This window comes from Lepisosteus platostomus, chromosome 24 (assembly GCF_059453375.1).
Source record: "Lepisosteus platostomus isolate fLepPlt1 chromosome 24, fLepPlt1.hap1, whole genome shotgun sequence".
In the NCBI taxonomy this organism is placed as follows: Eukaryota; Metazoa; Chordata; class Actinopteri; order Semionotiformes; family Lepisosteidae; genus Lepisosteus; species Lepisosteus platostomus.
This window is the reverse complement of record NC_142634.1, coordinates 17,162,014-17,181,303: the sequence shown is the minus strand read 5'-3', so window position 1 is coordinate 17,181,303 and position 19,290 is coordinate 17,162,014. Positions and strand designations below refer to the sequence as shown.

Sequence of the window (19,290 nt, the reverse complement as noted above, 5' to 3'; positions counted from 1 at the left end):
CACATTTTTATGGAGGGGCTTGTGATAGCCTGGAACCAGCTGCCTGCCATGTGTTCCCAGGCCAAAACTCAAGCTCACGTCTAAAAAATTCCCTCGCTCACCCTCACTCCGCGGATCTCTCTCCCTCAGACGGGGTGCAGCGGAGCCGCACGTTCCACGAGCGCAGGATGGCGGCCGCCGCGCGACTGCTGGACGTCGTGCAGGACCTGGAGCGCGCTCACCTGGCCTTCGAGCGGCGAGAGAAGGAGGAAGCTGCCAACGAAATCCTGTCCCCCTAATTCTGCCCTCTTGGGAAAAGAGGTGGGGCCGTGGTGATGACATCACTCGCGGGAAGCCACACCTGTTTCCCAGCAGCCCCTGCAGGCAGGACTATCCCAGGTGTCCTTGGTGCCATGTCCCAGACTGATGCTTAAGATTGTGGGCTTGCCTGTCAGACAGTTGTCAAGTCTTTTAAAAAGCAAAGACAGGGAAGAGGGAGCTGCAGGCGCAAAACCCTCTCTCTGGGATGCTAGAAATGCACCTGACTCACAAGGGTCAGAGATTTTTTTTACAGGTGGCTAACAAAAAAAAAACTTAGTGCCTAAATTCAATGCAAAAGAGTACATCCTGAGACAGGAGCTATGCCACTGTGGGATTTAAACAGAATCAGACATTGAAATACCGAAAGAAGTCTGACACTGCACTCAAACTAGCACGGAGCTAGTCGATCCAGACTTCAAAATCAAAAACTATACACTGACAAGCAGCATAAAGGTTATACACTGGATAGTCCAAAAGCTTAAACAGTGTGGACTTATTTGAGCTTTCCTTGCACACACATGGATTGTTTTATGGCAGAAGCTACTGTAGCTGAAGAGGGTTGTTTCAAACCGATTCTAGCTATTGGATTAGTATTTTCAGGTTTTCTGACACAGCTAATATCACAATGCATTTCAAAGGCAAGCCAGACAATACACATTCAATATACATTCTGACCAAAACATTAACCTTGGGAATTCTGGAAACAAAATGCAGCACGTCTTTCATGTAAGTGTCTAGATTTACCCTGCCTTTAAGGCCAGTTGATCGACTGTGCAGTGTGGAAACCCATTTCTTCTTCAACACAACTCTTTTGTAACTGCTATTGCCTTTACACTTGAAGATGTATCACAATGGCAAAGCCTAATGTAGCAGTTTTTTATTTTTAGTGTTCAAGTCTGAAGGAAGCAATTTGATAATTTGGGTCCAATTTCTTCATAAGTGTTTAGCTCTTTTTCTAGATCTCTTCATCATTCCTTCTCCTCCTCCTGGGGCCACTTGCCCCTGTCTCTCACTAAACAGCTTTAGCAGCTGCCAGTTTCCCTCTCTCCCTCACACCTGAAGAAGGCTCCTCGGCCGAAACGTTGCATCATTATCTTTCTGCACTGAATAAACTTTTACCTGTTTCTTTGCAACCTATGTATACTGATGCAGCTACCTACTTGATACTTCATATAATATATATTACTATAAATGTAGTCATATATATTATACAATACTGTGCAGACGTTATGGATGCTTTCCATCTATTGACTGCTACGTTATTTATGTCTGCTTTATGTTTTTTACAATTTCCCTCTTTTGGTTGCTGAGGTATTTACGATATTTGCTTTATAATTGCTTAACACTTTAAATCTGATTACCAACATAACTTCAAGGAGTTTTGTTCTGACATCAATAGCATTTTGGCAAGTATCTCTCAGCACTTTTGTTTATAATGAGCTTAACTTCATATCCTGTTGGTTTGAACAGCATGTTCCTAATTATCATCTCCTGATCTAACAAGGAAGACTTTAAAACTCTTTTGCTCAACTGCAATTTTTTTCCACACTTTCAAAAACTATGGTCTAGCGAAAAACATGTAATTTTTCTTTGCAAATGCAGAAAATAGGTGTTTTTCTCCTTATTTTTTAAAAAAGGCCATCCTTTAAATTCGTCTTGATCTCTTATTTCATGGACTGTTGGTGGGAATTGTTTGTTTTTATTATTAATCTTTGGAATGTTTTTAAAACTACAACCAACTAAAACCAAGAATCCAGCCCCTAGTGGGTGTGAACTCGTGCCTGCCTGGCCTGTTTGCCTTCCGTTGCGGATGGGAATTTCAAGTGTAATTGCTAAATCAAGCTTTAGGGGGCACTGGTTTCACAGTTAAACAGACATTATCGATGGAAACTGTGCTCAGGAGGACAGTGGTGATTCATTTCCATGAAAGAAGGATGAGCAAGCGGGGCTCTGAACGGTCACAACAGGATGAAAACTATTGTCATGGATGAGGCCATCTCCAGCTGTTGTATGAATCTAAATAGTATTAAGAGGGACAAAGCAGCCAAAGGTGGATTCATGATCTAAAGGCAGTACCTACCTTCTGTGTCTTCGCATCTCAAAAGTGTGGCTGATCCATCAATTAGGAACGTTGTACTTGCAACTCCACGCTGGATCCACCTCATTTTACCAAACTGGCTCGGAGCATCTGGCTCCATAGTTGAGGAAGTGTATTGTGGTACAGTACCCAGGCTCCATGTTGGCAATGAGCAAACGAGATTGTGTGCATTGCTACTTTCTCACCTGGAACGTGTGTTGTGGATTGGCCACGCATAGTGAGAAAAGAAAATTTTGGGGACTCTGGCTAAACCTTCATATAGGACCAAAGGCTTTTTGAATGCTAGCTCTCGCTTCCTTAGAGTTTGCTCTTTTCCAATGTCTTTTTCCTGAATTAAATGGACTTGATCAACCAGAAGAAGGATAAATCCAGACTTTCATCCTTATATGACAGCTGGGTCATACAGTAGTTGGTCAAAACCTTACTGTCTAAAAACCTGCAAGTCAAGAGAAGTCTATGGGAAATCAGTTGTACAATAAGTTTTTGTTAATATAAAGGTACATTCTCGTAAGAGCATGTCTAATATTTAGTCTTGTTTTGCTGCCTTATTGTTCAATGTGTGCAATTAAAAGAATGGTGTAAGTACTTTGTAGGTGGTTTATAGCAGACTTTGTCCCTGCTAGAGTGCTTTTGTAACTGCAAAGACATATATTTTACTATGTGAAAACGATATGGCTTTTTGAATCAGCCATTATCTGGTCACATTGTGGAAAAAGAATGTCTGCTTCAGTCACCTCTAATATATGTATAGGTTTCCACTCAAAACAGAGTTGAGCTTCAGTTGTTTCTAGACTGTCTGTCATAAACACAACAAGTTGCTTGTAAGTTGATTTGCTTAATTGGGCAACTGAGCAAACCTAGCGCCTAGTGCTAAAAAGCACTGTTGACAATGCACTCCAGTTGTTGCAGCATGGCCTTGTCTACCTCACTTAATGTATTTTGGGGATTCTTGTACAATATTGCAATTTGCTCATCTTCCTGGGAAACACTTTAGGCTAAACATTTTCAGCTTGCAGCAGATAATATTAGTGACAATGCATGCCACCTGGTTTTGTTATTCTATATGGGTTTTGTCCTGAAAGGCTTCGGTTAAACTCTGCTGGTGCCGCAGACACTTCACACTAATTTAGAAAGCCCTTGCATTGGTGCTGATGTTTCTTTAAGTGTTTTAAAAGTGCCCTGAACTTGGTTTTACATGCTCTTGGAAGTTACCAGTCAAAGATTGGTTTTGTAATGAGAAAGTGACATTTGACTCTAGCATTTTGTTTTTCGGAACAACATGTCAATGAAGAAGTTTTTAAACTATTTATTCTTCCCTGATAACCTTTCTCAAGAGGTCTGCTATAATGTATTTTACTGCAGCTTCCTTCTTATATAGTTGTGATTAATGCAGTGCCTTGTCAGGTTAGAATGAGTAGCCTTGACACACAGATAATATATCTGAAACAAAACATTGGGCACTAGACTGAGCAGATGTGCTCACATTCTTGTCAGATAGCCTGTCCTTGTACATCAAACTGTATTTGAAGGAGATACTGTCACTTATATTTATTACAAGAGCAGCTAATGTTGTGAAACGGGACAATTCAGGTTTTAACAGAATTGCTTATCATAGTAGATCTCTGTATTTGAGAAAAATCAGACATACTGTAGAATCATTCTGTTTTCCACTTCTTCCCTGCGGCAGGACATTGCTTTGGTTAATACTGAGAGAACCAAGTGTCTGAATTTACACTAAAAATGATTTCCCCTGTACTAAATTCCCCTTTTATTATTCGGTCTGATATACAGTACATAAGGAGTAGCCTCTGGAGTACGTTTCTTTGTGGTTTAATAGTAAAGCAGGTCTTGTAGGGACATATCTTAGCAGAATGTGTGACAGTGAAGTACTGGAAGAGTGATGAGGAAGAATTCAGCAATCGAACGCAACGAAACATAAACTGCCCCCTAGCTTGGTATGTTATGGCGCTCAAAGACAAAGCCTTGAAAAATCCAAAACAATGGATTAAATTAACAGCAAATCCTTTACAGTGGTAATTAACCAGGCTGCTTCCATGTTTTCAATCGATCTTTTCAAAATGTCCCGTGACGGTTTGATTTGCGTTTTCACATTGACTAGATAATTCTCACGTGCCCTTATTTATTATTGTGTATCAAATCTAGCCTAGGTCAGAATCTGCATTCTTAAGATTTACTGAAAACATTTCAAATACTGAGCTTTTGACACAGTTTGTCTTAGAGTAAAATGTATTTTGTACATTTAATGGTAGTGAGGTCTCTTACAGAATGAGGTGATGTTGAATCTCACTAAAAGTCTTTATGAATATTTCTATAACATTTGGAAGACATGTTTTATGATTATTGTTGTGTGTGCCAGTATATATTAACACTTGTGAAGCAGAAGGGGAGATTAATGCCAAACAAATTTGCCAAAATGTATTCCTGTGAAAGCTGGTAACATCTGAATATGTATGCCTTGATGTATAAAGTGATTAAACATATGGCTTTGAAGAAACAAAAATCTTTTTTGATCAATTTTTTTATTTCCATGTCAGACCTGGAAAATTTGGGTCTAATATCTTTTCAGTTTAGCATGTAATTTAGGAAGATTTATAACTGAAGCCATTAATGTTTCATCTCTTATTGATTAATAATGAGTATTATGTTTATGTCCTGTCTATTTAGTAGATTATATTGAAAAGTACAGCTTTTCAATGCTTTTCAGTGGGAGAAAATATTTAGAGGGAATATATCTCTTCGAATCACTCTGTGTCCAAATGTCGTTTCTTCCTTATCAGCTGTTCTGCTTTGAGAAGTCTCATCGTAAGCCACCAGAGTGGGAAGTAAAAACAACCAGCAGAAACATCGTGGCTCAAGGGAGAAGTTAGAAGTTTCACTGAAATGTGCTTCACAATTCTGAGACTGTCTGAGCACGGTAGGGATTAAGGGAATTTGACCACAATAAAAGTAGGCAACATATTTTCTAACTGGGGAGAGCTACTGCATGAGATTTGGATTAATCAAATCACTGCTTTAGAATGCAATGAACCAGTGATGTACTGTACTGCATTTATCAGCCAATGGTCAGGCTTCGGAGCATGTACAGTAATGGAGCGATTTGAATCGTAGGACACACGAGGTCACACAACCTCCTGGAGTAGCTCTTTTTTGTTTACTATTGATTTTTTAATCTGCTCTGTTCACTGCACTAAGCCAAACCATGACCAACCTGGGCTGTGTGTTTTAATGCTTTAAGCCACTGTGGGTGTGGAAGGAGGGAAGGGTAGGCTGGCCAGGCAACAACAGATTGATTACATGCACAATTGCTCCTTGCTTTACTGAGTCGAAATGACTGCCGTCACTCCCTGAGGAAAATCTGAAAAAGACAGGTTCGATATAGGGAGAAACCTGGCGACGATGATGTATGTACATCTGCATTTCTCAGGCAAGCATGTGGTCACTCATGAAGAACTTAGTACTGTGTGTGTCCCCAAAGCAATTGAGCTTGCTTAAATTCTTGTATCCTATTTTCTAATGACCAGTAACCCTAATATAAATACAATTTGCATATTTTTTTCAGGAAGAGAGCATTTCTTACTACAGTTTACTTTACAGTTATCTAATTAGAAAAGTAATCAAACTTGTCTTTTGAAGTAAATTGTTTTCAATAACATATAGTGTGTATGTTTAAGTTAAAATTGAGAGAGGAAAATATTATCTAAATTTAGACTATATAAACAGACATTTAAAGACTAATGATTATGGGAAAGCGTTTCTTAAGACTTAAGGAAAGAACCCTTAATCATTAAAAAAACAGTTGACTAGCAGTCTGTATACAGAGCTTCAAGATGTATTATTTCCTGTCCAGTCAATTCAACAAAACCCATGTGCTCACCGAAAGCCTGGCTCTTGAGCTGTTGCTGCAGCTGGTAACATGCTGCTTCATAAACACAAATCTCCTCTGTAATGTAATTAAAATTGAATCTGCCTCTCAGACCACACACTGCGAAATCCTCCCAGGATATTAACTCATTCACTCCTGTTCTTCAGCTGTGATATTCTTCCACAGGGTCTGCGCACTCTCTCATATTGATTGTATTTATAGCAACACAGGTGGATGATTAATTCAATGAGCTGTCATAGGGGCCTATTCCAAACGTATAGAATTTGTGCTACCTGTCAGCTGTGTTTTTAAGCCATGTCACTTAAAGAAAAAAGCCTGTAAAATAAAAACCTGTGTGCATTTCAGGATTAATTATCTCCCATGTAAACAATATAGACCAAATGATATCCATTTACATTATCTAAAGATGATCTAGTAAGTCATGTATTACATGTCTTATACTCTCCAGTATTTGTCATTTTCTCTAATAATATGAATAGAGGTCTCAGATTTTTCTAAGCAGTCTCCCAAGCCATCTGACTGTTAGAACAGCCAATTAGCATTCACCTCCAACATACTGCACCAATCAATAGATTCATTTGACTGCCTGAAGCTATGGGCTTCTAGTCCTCATTCGTAATGATTCAGAAAGCACAACCCTCATAACAAGCCCCCGAGGGGGTATTGAATATGACATGATTGGTGTAGGATGGTTATAAACAAAATATGTCAGGAGCTCCCTATGCTGTAAATACTGGTGCAATTGATGTTCTGTAGGAGTGCATGGAAATCAGACATGTTTAAATCCAGAGGCAAAAAACACAGAAGTCAAGACAAGAGTTGCAGGCAGCTTGTACTCTTCTGGGGGAAAAGCCTCTCACACTAACAGAATGTGGCAAAGAACACACAGTTTGCCAACAAGAGGAGTAAAAGAGGACAGCTGGGTAGCTTGTTCCAGACACCCACAACCTTTTTTGTAGAAAAGTGCTTCCTGCTTGCAGCTCTACTGAGAATGCAGTTCCCCATAGTTTCCACTAATGTCCTGTTTCATTCTTCACAGTTGATTGGATGTTGACTAGCCCCTCTGTGGCTGTGGAAACCATCTGTCCTATTTAAAGGAGAAACAGAGTTCAGCGCAGTGTAGTGCAGTTTTGTAATTTGGGGGGTAGAAAACGGGGGGAAATATAAATCATTTGATTAATCTGTATTACATGTGGCAAAATTAAGTGTTAAACTGTATGTGTTAGCAAATTATACATTCAGAACATTTATTTTAAACACTTCTGTGCAATTGTATACCTGCTAGTAAAAGACCTGGAGTTAAACCAGATCTGATGTATAACTCAGATTAAACAGGATATGGATTTAACTTTTCTTGTTTGTTGCAAAGAAACAACTGCTCTTTAGTGATGGGTCCACTTTACAGGCTGAAAAAACCCTGATATTACTAACAATGACATTGAAAGCTGCTGCACTCAGCAAATATTATAAATATGCACTCAGCCACAATAAAAAAATAAGTCAAATGATTTATCATTCACACCTTAACTTTCATTAGCTTATTTGGTAACATGCTACAAACGTTGCATTCACAAGTTTCCACTTTCAGCAGCTAAAGTACTCTGGTTCTGATACTCAAATTAACTCAGTTGCTGAGAATATAGTCCCTGGCTATTCATTTTCAACCACTGTTATGTCTGTTATGTTGAAAAATGGAAATAGCAAAGATTATATTAGTTTACATTCGAGAAGCAAGAACGATTAATACGGCACAGCTTACTTTCAAAAAATTACTTTGAAAAATGGATAAGCAATTCAGATGGCATACTGGCATAGTGAGCAGATGGTATTCTTGCATCACAACTCTTGGGTCCAGGCAAAAGTCTATGTGGAGTTTGCATGTTCTCCCTCGGACTACATGGCTTTTCTCCAGGATCTATGTTAATTGGCATCTCTAACGTGTCCCCCATGTGTGTGCCTTACTGTATAACAGACTGGTGTCCCATTTAGGGTGTATCCTGCCTTTAGCCCAATATCTGCTAGGTTAGACTCCCACTCATCAATCCTGCGTATTCTATTAAGCCACTAATGAAAAGGGATGCATAAGAAATATTTATTTTAAATACAAAGCTTTTTCATTTTTGATTTTACAAATGTAGTGTACAGTACCAGAATAGCCCTACCCCACAAGGGGAGCCTCTTGTGGGCCTATCTATCCATGATTCTTTTCTCTATATGCCGTGTTTTGTCTTCTTTCATTCATATTACCACATACAGTAGCCTCCAAACACTGGGAACGCACTACGATCTGGTTTCTTTTCTCTCACAACACACTTTCCTCTTTTTCTTCCCTTCTCACACAAGCAGGACGGATGTGTACTCACCCATGCCAAAGTCCTTCCCTTGTCCTTGCCGTGGAGACAGGCCGCCCCTCCCACTCTTATTCCACAGAGCTGGGAGAATCGAGGGAGCTCAATTTCGTAAAGTCTTCAGAGGGCGGTGACTCCTAGCACACATTACTGCACACTGTTACGGTGTGAGCCTGAGCTCAGTGCCCATGACTCTTCTCACATTGCACACTCATTTGTATGTTTCCCACTCAGACAAAGAAGTAAAAGAAGAAAACAGAAAATTCTGGTTTATCTTACCAGCCCAAACTCCAGAAAAAGTGTGGAGATATAAAAAGCATCTCTAAGACCACAGAAGTCCCTGCTTATCCCTACTGTATGTTTTTGCAGAAATAAATAATGATCAAATCATTGAGAAATCAACTTATCTGGCTCTCTCTCCTTCTTAATTAAAATGTTTATTAGAACCACCTGCCCTGGGGCAACAGAGACTTCCTAATTAAACTAATTACCAGTTAATGTGAGAAATGGGTACTGTTTCTGCTGAACTAGAAGTTTTATTTAGCTTCCGAATGCCAAAAAACTGATCATCAGAAAAAAACAGATTTAATATTCAAGGCAAGGTACACAACAGACTTAAACTGATACATGTTATCTCCTATGTCATGGATATTTAGTATGAATTACCAAGGAATGGCCATAAACGTAAGTTATAACTGCTTAGAATTCTTCTGTTGCACATAAAAGCTCTAGTCTTGTAGCAGTGGGTGTATTTATTAGTTTGACATTTGCTGCACAAATTAAATAATACCACTGTAACAGAACATTCTGGAAAATTGTCAAATTGGAATTATGGGCAGTAATATTTTAATTCTTAAAAACAACTTAAATCAAAAGGAATAAAAAAAAGAAAAATCAACAAAAATGACTGTCAAACCGGAACATCAAACCACAGTTATAAGACAAGCTTGGCTCATGATTTGGAAAATGAACATTATGGCCAAGAAATAAAAGTTCTGGCCAAAAAACGGGTGTTGCAAATTGCTGCAGCTCAGTGATTGGACAGAGTAATTGCGTTTTTAATCTTTAAAAAACACATCTCAGTAGCTACACATCTCACTATGAGATTGAGCACTATGCCAATCTCAGTTAAGGGCACAGTGGATGTGGAAGAGTACCTCCAGACCACTGGAGAGTGTACGGATAGCTTCCTTTTTGCAAGAGCTGCTAGTCATTGATCCTTGCTAACCACTGCCAGCATTTTTTCACATACAGTACATGTTGCAGGCAATATTTTTGTGACTATATAGGACTTTGAATTGTCCCCCAGATTAAAAAAAAATCAGGATTTTTAAACCAGGAAAAATAATTCTCCCGGTGAGTTGTACCCACCATCACTAGCTGTCTCCCATGCCATGGTAACAGCAGCATTAGCAAGTCTTTTCTGGCCTCGCTTGTCTGGAACAGACACACTTCATTCAGCAGGTCGTACTGTCCCTCCCTGACCACCTCGGTTGTTCAGTCCCATTTACTGCAGATTGAAAAACTAGAACATGTGCTTCATGAGCATTTTTGTGTTATCACGTGCACGAAATATCATTTTGTATATCCATTCAGCAAATTAAAGTTCTCTTCTTTACAGAACTACAGTACAGCCTGATTTAGCAAGAGATGACAGAAGAGCAGACAGGGTTCAGGCCTGATGCTTAGTGGTTTAACAGTTACTTTAAAAACACAGCAGAAGGATGTTAAAGTGCCTCGATCTGGGGAGCACACACAGTCCGAGGCAGAGCCAGAGACATTGACCATACAGTACCTGTTTTGGTTACAAAAGAAAAACAAGGCTGGTTCTTGAACCATGGAAAAGTGGAAACTCGGTTTCTCTGATTCTCGGAGTGGTGCAGTTTTGGCAGTGGCCTTGGTAAAAAGTGCTGCTGATAAGAACAGTTAAGAATGAGAGGAAGCTATCTGGCCTATCCAGCCCATTTGATAGTAACTAATTGATCCGCGGATCTGATCCAGGGTATTGGGTTTCGACAACATGATTGGGTAGCTTATCCCATAATCCAACAGCCCTTTGGGTAAAGAAGGTTCTCGTTCTCAACGACGTCAACAGAATTCAAAAGCAGAAAACAAAGAAAAGGGACATAAATGAAACAAACCCTCTGTTAAGGGAACATTTATTTTCACAAGAAACACACAAACATGCAACAAGATCAAGTTTGTACTTCAATCAAGACTAGTAAAATAAGAAGCCCTTTATTGTTTGTAACAATTTCCTAATTCTTGCCTTGCAGTTTTATCTTCCATACTTTTTATTATTCCTTTATTGTTGTAGTTTAGTCATAATTCATTATTGGAAAAGAAGGTTAAACATCTGCATGGCTTTAAATTAGCATTGGTAGGCATTTGTAGAAAATGGGCACTTTAAATGTTCAAAAGCAGAGCCGATGAAATGAAGACCTTTGCAGTGCTAATATGGAGAAACGGCAAAAATTCAAATGCTCACCTCTTCCTATGTCTGTGATGTCTTAAGAGCAAATGAAACAGAGCTAAAAACAGTGGGTTCTGGTCACAGTACCTCAAAGCAAAGTAGGAAGAAAAGCATTGCGAGCACAGTTTGTTAAAGATTTGACAGTGCACTGTCCGATTACCACAGGTCTGATCATCTTCAGACCTTACAATTACATGCAATTTAACAAACAGAATGCTGAACCAATTCCAGGCCCAGAGACATGTTTGGAATGATGCACTGCACCGCCTTTCTGCTGAAAATCTTTAACATAGAGGACAGTGGATCCATATACTTCAGGTAGATTTGCATAGAAAGATGCCAACTGGAGTGATCAGGAAGTTGTGTGCTTGTATTTGCAGAAATATGGAACCCCATGATTGCATTTTTCCACTGCTGTTTGAAATGCATGCTATTTTGGATAGACATGGTCCCATGAGAACTGCTGTGTTTTCTAGTTTTTGTTCCAGTTCAGGCTTGAATGCCTTAATTGGACAATTTACTTCTTTAGTATAAGTTAACATGTTTTCATTCTCTATGCATTGAACAATTCACACAAGTCATGCCTTAATGATTGAAAGAGACTTGTAGCATTAAGCAAACTTAAAGTAGCACTTCTGTGAATGGGACACTAGCCCATTGCAGCTTAACCTCCAAGCCAAGCAAGTATCTGATTATAAAGAGAGTGTGACTGAAGCAACTAGGTACATTGTAAAGAATATGACAGAGGTCTACCTTGCAGGCATGAACCAACAGACACCTGGTGAGGGGTTCTGAGCTTTCCTCCACCATGCTTTTAGACTTAACTTTATGACCTGCAGGACTCCTTAACTTGAGAGACTGAAGAATGTCTTCATGTAAGCAGATGGATGAAAATGTTCTCTGAGAACTTTCTCACTGAAAGCACATCACAAACGTGGGAGAGGAGTTGCTAAGATGGGATTCTGTTTGCACATGGATGATCGACATTTGAAATTGAAATAATTTAACTGCAAGAGATAACAGAAGGTGCTTTGGAGTTTCCCTCAGATTGAAATTAATTTAAAAATTAGGGTTTTTTTCGTTTGTGAATTACTCCAAATCTCTGAAGTGAGCCATGGTGCGGTTTGCATCATGCAACTCAGCAGAAAGCCAAGAGGAAGAGTCTTAATTGCATTACTTTCATATTTTTCTTGTTCAGTGCAGTTATGTTTTTTTTATTTTTATTCTGTGAATGAGGAAAGGTAAAGTGTTTTGCACAGCTGGGCAGGAAAATGACCTCAGTGACAATGACAGTGCAAAGCATGACTGCAGTGTTCGAAGTTATAATTTATGATTCAAACTGGAATTATCAGCATTGCCTAAAGATAGGTGAAGAGCTCGGGTTCAAACTGAGCTTCCGATACCAGTATTTTCCATCCCTGTTGATTTTGTCACGTATGATCCCTTCCCTTCCTGCACCTACAAGTGACCACCAGAGTGTGAGCTAAGTGTGAACTAGCATAAGAGCACCGATTGTTATGGAAAAAATTCCAACTTCAAAATTGCATTGAATGTCATAAAGGATTCGGCTGATCAGAAGCAGGGAGCACTGATGGGGACAGGTGGAGCCGCACCTTGGTGAACTGAACCCATCACACCGCTTGTGGACTGGTCCTGCAGTGGACCAGGCTTTTAATCCCTGTCACACTCTCTACGTGCCAGCTGGCCTCCTGTCCACAAACTTCCGCAAGCTGTTTCTGCAAAAAACAAGGGCCACAAGACACAAGACCTAGCTGCGGCTCGGGCGCCCTTGAGTCATCTTCTCATTTTCCACTGGCATTTCAATTTCTGCAAGGGAGAGAAATGGAAATCAAATGAAGCTGGCCATATTTTAATGCCATCAAACATGGCAGCCCTACAGTGTAAAGCAATGCAATGATTATGTTTGGCACGGGAACTTCTAAGTGGGTCAGTGTGTCAGGCATTGTATTGCAGAGATGACTGAATTACATCATTAGCTGACCGGGAGTGATACTGGCCAGAGTCACACAGCAGCACCTCAGCACTGTGGCCTACCAGATGTGCATGATCCATGTTAGACACAGGCCTTTTCATTGTTGACATTTATATTTTTGCTACACACAAAATACCATCACAAACCACTCACCTTTATTAAGTGTTTTGAATGAGGCTTTTGATACCTGCTAATTGCTTAAGTCTCACCAGAGGCTGAGGAGCTCTTTTTTTTTCTTATAGAGTACACTAATCATGAAATCAGAGCAACCTCAAATCCCTTAATTTAGTCACAGCAGGGCAGACGCATCTTTTTAAGTCTTTGAAAATCTAAGGGTGAGACAATTACTTAATGCTCACGCTTTCTGACAATTCTGTGTGCAGCAGAAATGTAGGAGCACCAAGCCTAGACCTCAACAAGAGCTGCATTAAGTTCTCCATCTGATGTTTAACGCTGCTCAGAAGCTGAGGGACCTGTGGTGGTGAGAAGACATGGATGTCCTGACAACCCACATTTCCAGAGATCCTGCTCCTACTATCAAGATCCTGACTAAACTTGAGTATTGTACAATCAAACCAAGCTGATGAACAATTCCTGTTCTACAACACTGAAGCATACAATAAGAAAATAATCAATGCTTCTCTAATGGTACCCATAATTGTGCCATTTAAATAATATACCATGTGCTGTATGCCTCTGACAGAGACAGGGATGAGGCAGTGAGATTCTGCCTCTACTGCTGGTTCAGAAACGTGCGCGACCAGGCTGTGCCATCAGCCTCGCTACTCTGCAGATCTGACAGAGAGGGGAGAAACAACAAATTTAGCGAACTTCCTCTGCCCCTTCAAAATGTGCGCTGGGCTCTTTAATGCCACTGTCAGGACTGGGTTTTAACTCCTCCAAAGGGCAGCACCTCCCTACAGCACAGTGTCCCCAGTCGCCACCGGTTTGCAATGCACTGGAAATTCTAGTCTAGAGCCCAACCTACTGGTCCACCAACAGCACTTATAGCAGGAACCTAGATTTCCTTGCAGGACTCCCTTCCTCATGCTGACCAGGTCAAGCCTGGCTGAGGTTCAGGGATCAGGCTACAAAGAGTTAACACTGCTACTTAAGTAGCATATCTGAGTAGCTAAGATGTACCAGACCTTTTTCCATCCATTCATTTTCTAACTGCTCCATCCAATTTAGGGAGGAAACTGGAGCACCTGGAGCACGGGGCGAACACACAAACTCGGACACACGGACAGACCCCAGGTCAGGAGCTGATCTCAAGGCCCCAGAGCTGCAAGGCAGCAATGCTCACCAGGGCAGCACCATGCTGCCATACCAGATCTTTACAATCTATTCGCTATTTTTAGAAGCAGAAGTGTGCACTTACTCTCCACTGAACAGCCATTATGGTGGCGGTGAAAAGTGTTCTTGCTTGAAAAGACCCCAAAAAAACACAACTACAGAATGAGAAGTAAAAACTCTTTAACAAAAACGTCAGATTTGAAGAATGATGGGATGCTTGAAGATGAAAGCAATACAACTATCTACCGAGTATTTTGTCCAATAACTGTCTTCACCTGTTAGTACTGAAAAACAGCAAACAGTGGAATCTATCAATAGAAATGTATGTTGGTCGTGAATTTTCTTTAAATGTACTTTACATAATATTTCCTTATTTGGATGGACATATTCTTCCCAGCTTAAACATCGAACTTTCCAACAAAAAGAAAAGCTTCACAATTTTGAGTTTTTATCAATTTACCATTACAAGCTCCCTATATTTCAAACTAACTAGCCATTTAAGATCTACATTGTATGATGGTTATTAATGATACCATTAGGCTCTTTACAGATTAAAAAATGAAACAAGGACAAAGTACATGACTGCCTTTTAACTGGTGCTGTACTCTCCTACTAACAACAGCATATCTTTCTTTCAGGAAATATCTACCGATTTCAACAGTATATATAACATAATATAACAACAGTAGCAATTGCTGCATCTAAGACTACTGTATACTAGTGTAACAGACATTACAGTTGTAACACAATTTCATACATTTTAACAGTCCCTGACTTACTGACAAAGTGTTGCCAGATTTTATTTATTTTTTTGTCATACAGAAATGTGTAAAAAAATAAATCAACCTCACAGGCTTTAATTTCAGTTTAGGGGGCTAGAGGTCAACCACTCCTTAAAACGTACTGTATACCTGTATACGAATTTGTTGACGCCAAACAGGACACTTTTAACATAATGTAAAAGGAAATTATTTAAACCTGCAAAGGATTATTAGACTTACACATCTCCCTCCACTAGCAAATGGCTAATGGAAGCTCTGCTGACTGACGAGGCTGAGGAAGACAAATGATTCAGTCAAAAATAAACAGTATTAAAAAGATATTACCAGCAAAACAGTTAACAAAGGAGTGACATGTCATGGAGTTCACAAATCCCTTCAACCTCACACGGTTTTACATAGTTCAAATCAGTCAAAGGAATAAAGACTGTGGTGGGTCTTCCCAAAAATCAAGCAAAGTTACTGCTTCCGAGATGAGGCTGAAGTACGTCCCTCCCTGGTGGGGGAAGCCTCAGCGTGCCAGACGCAGCTCACTTTGAGGATTTGGCTAGCCCAGCGCCCAGGATGATAAGGGAGCTTATTATGCTTCCAAAACAAAACTCAGCACAAAGTAAATTAAATGCACATTCCATTTTGTGCTGCACATTAATATACAGTAAGTGATAATCCCACATACATAAAACCTTGCAGTAATCACAGGCTTTCTGGGTTTGTAATAAGCTCTTTTGAATGCTACAGTTTAATAATGAAAAAAAACAACTCGTAAGAGCCTTATTCAGGGAGATGGGAATGACCATTTATTAATGCACAACACGCATGCTACGTTAAAACCAGATCACACGTTAACATCACATTTATTAATGTGAGCAATCTACGCTACGCTCTAATAAGCATACATTATGGACCGCTATCACTGATGGTGACATCAACTCACCGTCAGTAGTCTGTGAAGGGTGAAATGAAGGATTTTAGTTTCTAAAACATTTATAAATGGTCATTTGCAATCCCTACACTAAAAGGTACGCAACAGTACATTTTCACTTCCAGTTTACTCTCTGATGGGATATACAGTATGTAACCCTCAACCAGAGTGAGCTGAAACTTTGGATTTTGTCGTGCAGGCAAAGCAAGAAAGAAGGTGATAAATCTCCACACGCTAATATATGTAGAGTACTAACTTTGCATAGGGCCAAACACTACCCAACTGGGAACACTTTGTGACTTGAAGTGCCAGAAACAGATTTTTGTCACGTGCAGTAAACACTGAAAGCTATCAGAATAGCCTTCCCTCCCATCACTGCACTAGTGAAGAAAATGGTATTAATCAGATTATTTATGTAATCAGCCACTGGGCCCCTCATGCAAATGTTAGGATAATGTATCTATGTATATTAGGGATGCAACAATTAAGACTTTCCAAGATTAAAACTAAGAACTCCTTCCATTTCTAAAGCAAGCAATGCTGTCAGAAGAAGGGGATCACAACACCTTTTACACAATGAAAATGAGCAGTTGTAACATTATGCTTGCAGCACTTGTGCAATTATCTTATTATGAAAATATCACAATTCCTAATTCTTAGCATAGGAAGTAAAATCAGTGGTTATATCAAGGTGAACATGATCAACTCAGAGCCCTCAAGAAGGATTAGCGTGGCTTCATACATGCAAGACACTCCTCTCTGCTTAATCAAAGCAGGGTTATTGACATCATATCAGCATCTGTGGCTTGTGTTTTACATCATCTAGTTTCGATCAAACTTTAAGCACAGGTCTCCAGGCCTGAGTAACAGTGCATATCTGTCAAAAACTTGATACCAGGTGTGTTGATGTCAACATCACGCCACAGTTTAAGCCACATTCCTGAAAAGGTAAACACCTGTAAAATGGCCTGAGCTCAATAAAAGGGGCATCCACTGTTTATGCAAACAACTCAGTTATACTCAGAGGGCTACTTCCAGCTGACCCTAGCAAGAAATTAAATTCCTTCTGCAGTATATTTGTGTAATACATTTGTTTGCATTAAGCAATAACTGGATTCAGCTTATCATTGCGTATAAATTAGTAATGGGATGTTTAATACAGGCATGCACAAACATGGTCTGCCTTTTCACTCTTAAATATCTATTTAAGTCATACTGAAATCTACCAATCTTACACTCGAAAAGCAGCCACCAAGGTTAATACGAACTGAAGCGATTGTGAACTAAATGATTATGACAAACTTGCATCCCTAAAGTATACATATGCATAACATGGAAAGAGAACACAGTCCAAGCTTTCTACCACTTCTAATTTTTTAAGGTAACAATTTTTATAAAAATCTTAAAACAAAGGACATTGGTTTGGCCCTTTCTGGGTCTCAAGGCAATTTTATCCTTGTTTCTATTTAATAAACAGTCAGCATTCTAGCAGTAGCTGACATCAATTCCTAGGAACGCCTGTGCGTAGCTTTACAAAAAGCTCATCAGGTTTACTGAACATCTGAATCTTGTACATTCCTGTATAAACTTCCACCTATTTTCCTACAATCCTCCTGAAGCCACGATTATGCTCCACCAATATGGACTCTCTCACATAACAACTTGCAGAAACTTGAAACCCCCTAAGGGCATGATGACCTATCAACTTACAGAAACCCTCCAGCTCCACCCCCTAAGGGCATGATGACCTATCAGCTTGCAGCAACCTTGCAGACCCACCCCCAAAGGGCATGATGACCTATCAGCTTGCAGCAACCTTGCAGACCCACCCCCTAAGGGCACAATGACCTATCTGCTTGCAGCAACCTTGCAGACCCACCCCCTAAGGGCACAATGACCTATCAGCTTGCAGCAACCTTGCAGACCCACCCCCTAAGGGCACGATGACCTATCAGCTTGCAGCAACCTTCCAGACCCACCCCTAGCTCTTCCTAGTTGGCGGGTTTAGACCTTATTTCAATATCCATATTTGGCAAGATTATGCATGCCCAAGGCAAAGAGAGTGAAAGCAGTCAGAAATAAAAGTATTTTTTATACAAGGTGTCTGCTTATGCAATTGTTTTAGCCAGACGCTAAAAGAATATTAGAAGTTTCTCTTAAGTTCTCACTCTCATTTGCATTAAAGGTTGGGAGGGAAAAATACAATTTTCTCCTAAAACCTAATGGAGTGTGTTCTTCTCAGAAGTCAGTGGCTATGCTCAGTCCTTCAGGGCATCCTCACACACTCCTTGAGCCGAGAGCTCTGTCAGGACATTGTCCAGGTAGTTGGGATCAGGATAGCCATGTCCTGTCAGGTTAGAGCCAAATTCTGTCTTGTGATGGATCTCGTTCCAGACCACTGTATCCGACTCCCCTGTGGTGTTGGATGTGCCGATGGTGAAGATGAGCCGGCGGTCCCACGCAATAATCAGGAGCTTCAGGGCCTGAGCGGAGAGAAGGGAGAGGAACAAGGGGGTAAAAGATGACATTTTCTAAAGCAGTAGGGTTTTCCAGAGCGGCAGTAGGACGCCTGTGCGTATGCCAGCTGGGTTACGTGTTGCCAACAATCCAATCTGAGGAAGATGAAACAATACAGTGCCAACCGTGCTGCATCTTTTGGTATAGCTAATAGTGAAAATATGGCAACTAAAAAGTTTTACATCTTGGTTTGCTGGCAATGCAACATTAGTCACATTGTCATGATGCTGCAGCAGTATTAGTATTTTCTTCTATGCAGAAGAAGGCAACCCTGGTCCCCCGTTTTAATCAGCTTTTACAATCAAGCATTAAAGCACAACATGGTGTGAGAAAACATGATGATCACAGTGCTAAAGGACTTATGAGCCACGAGTCCTAAGCAGAAGTACTTTAAGCACCTTATGGGTTGAGACTATCATATGAATTAACCTTTGTCATTTAATTTAGTGCTTTTACAGTAAAAAACTACATCTCATGGAGATGGGATTGAAATTAAAGAGTTAACTAGTTATTGACACATGCTGGATTTGAAAAGCATGCTCTGGGCTAAAGAGTGACCTCCTGAGAGGTAAAGAGGAGACTTTAACTGATGAGGCACCCCGTTGTTACTGTACTTCTAAGATCAACACCCTGGTCATTCCTAGCAGCAGGTCCAGCTAA

At 40.1% G+C, this 19,290-nt stretch overlaps 2 protein-coding genes across 7 annotated transcripts in view; one reads left to right on the top strand and one right to left on the bottom strand.

Annotated features, from left to right (window-relative positions):
- The window catches only part of rasal1a (RAS protein activator like 1a (GAP1 like)), a 66,694-nt gene extending 61,775 nt beyond the window's left edge, over positions 1-4,919 (top strand). For both annotated transcript variants that reach the window (XM_088617945.1, XM_088617946.1), the window contains one exon: positions 130-4,919. In XM_088617945.1, coding sequence (XP_088474071.1) covers positions 130-278 — 149 coding nt within the window. In that variant the 3' untranslated portion in view covers positions 279-4,919. The remainder of the gene's footprint in view (positions 1-129) is intronic.
- Positions 4,920-10,781: 5,862 nt separating this feature from the next.
- The window catches only part of dtx1 (deltex 1, E3 ubiquitin ligase), a 97,670-nt gene continuing 89,161 nt past the window's right edge, over positions 10,782-19,290 (bottom strand). For all 5 annotated transcript variants that reach the window (XM_088617948.1, XM_088617947.1, XM_088617950.1 and 2 more), the window contains exon 10: positions 10,782-18,596. In XM_088617948.1, the coding sequence (XP_088474074.1) occupies positions 18,372-18,596 (225 nt within the window). In that variant the 3' untranslated portion in view covers positions 10,782-18,371. The remainder of the gene's footprint in view (positions 18,597-19,290) is intronic.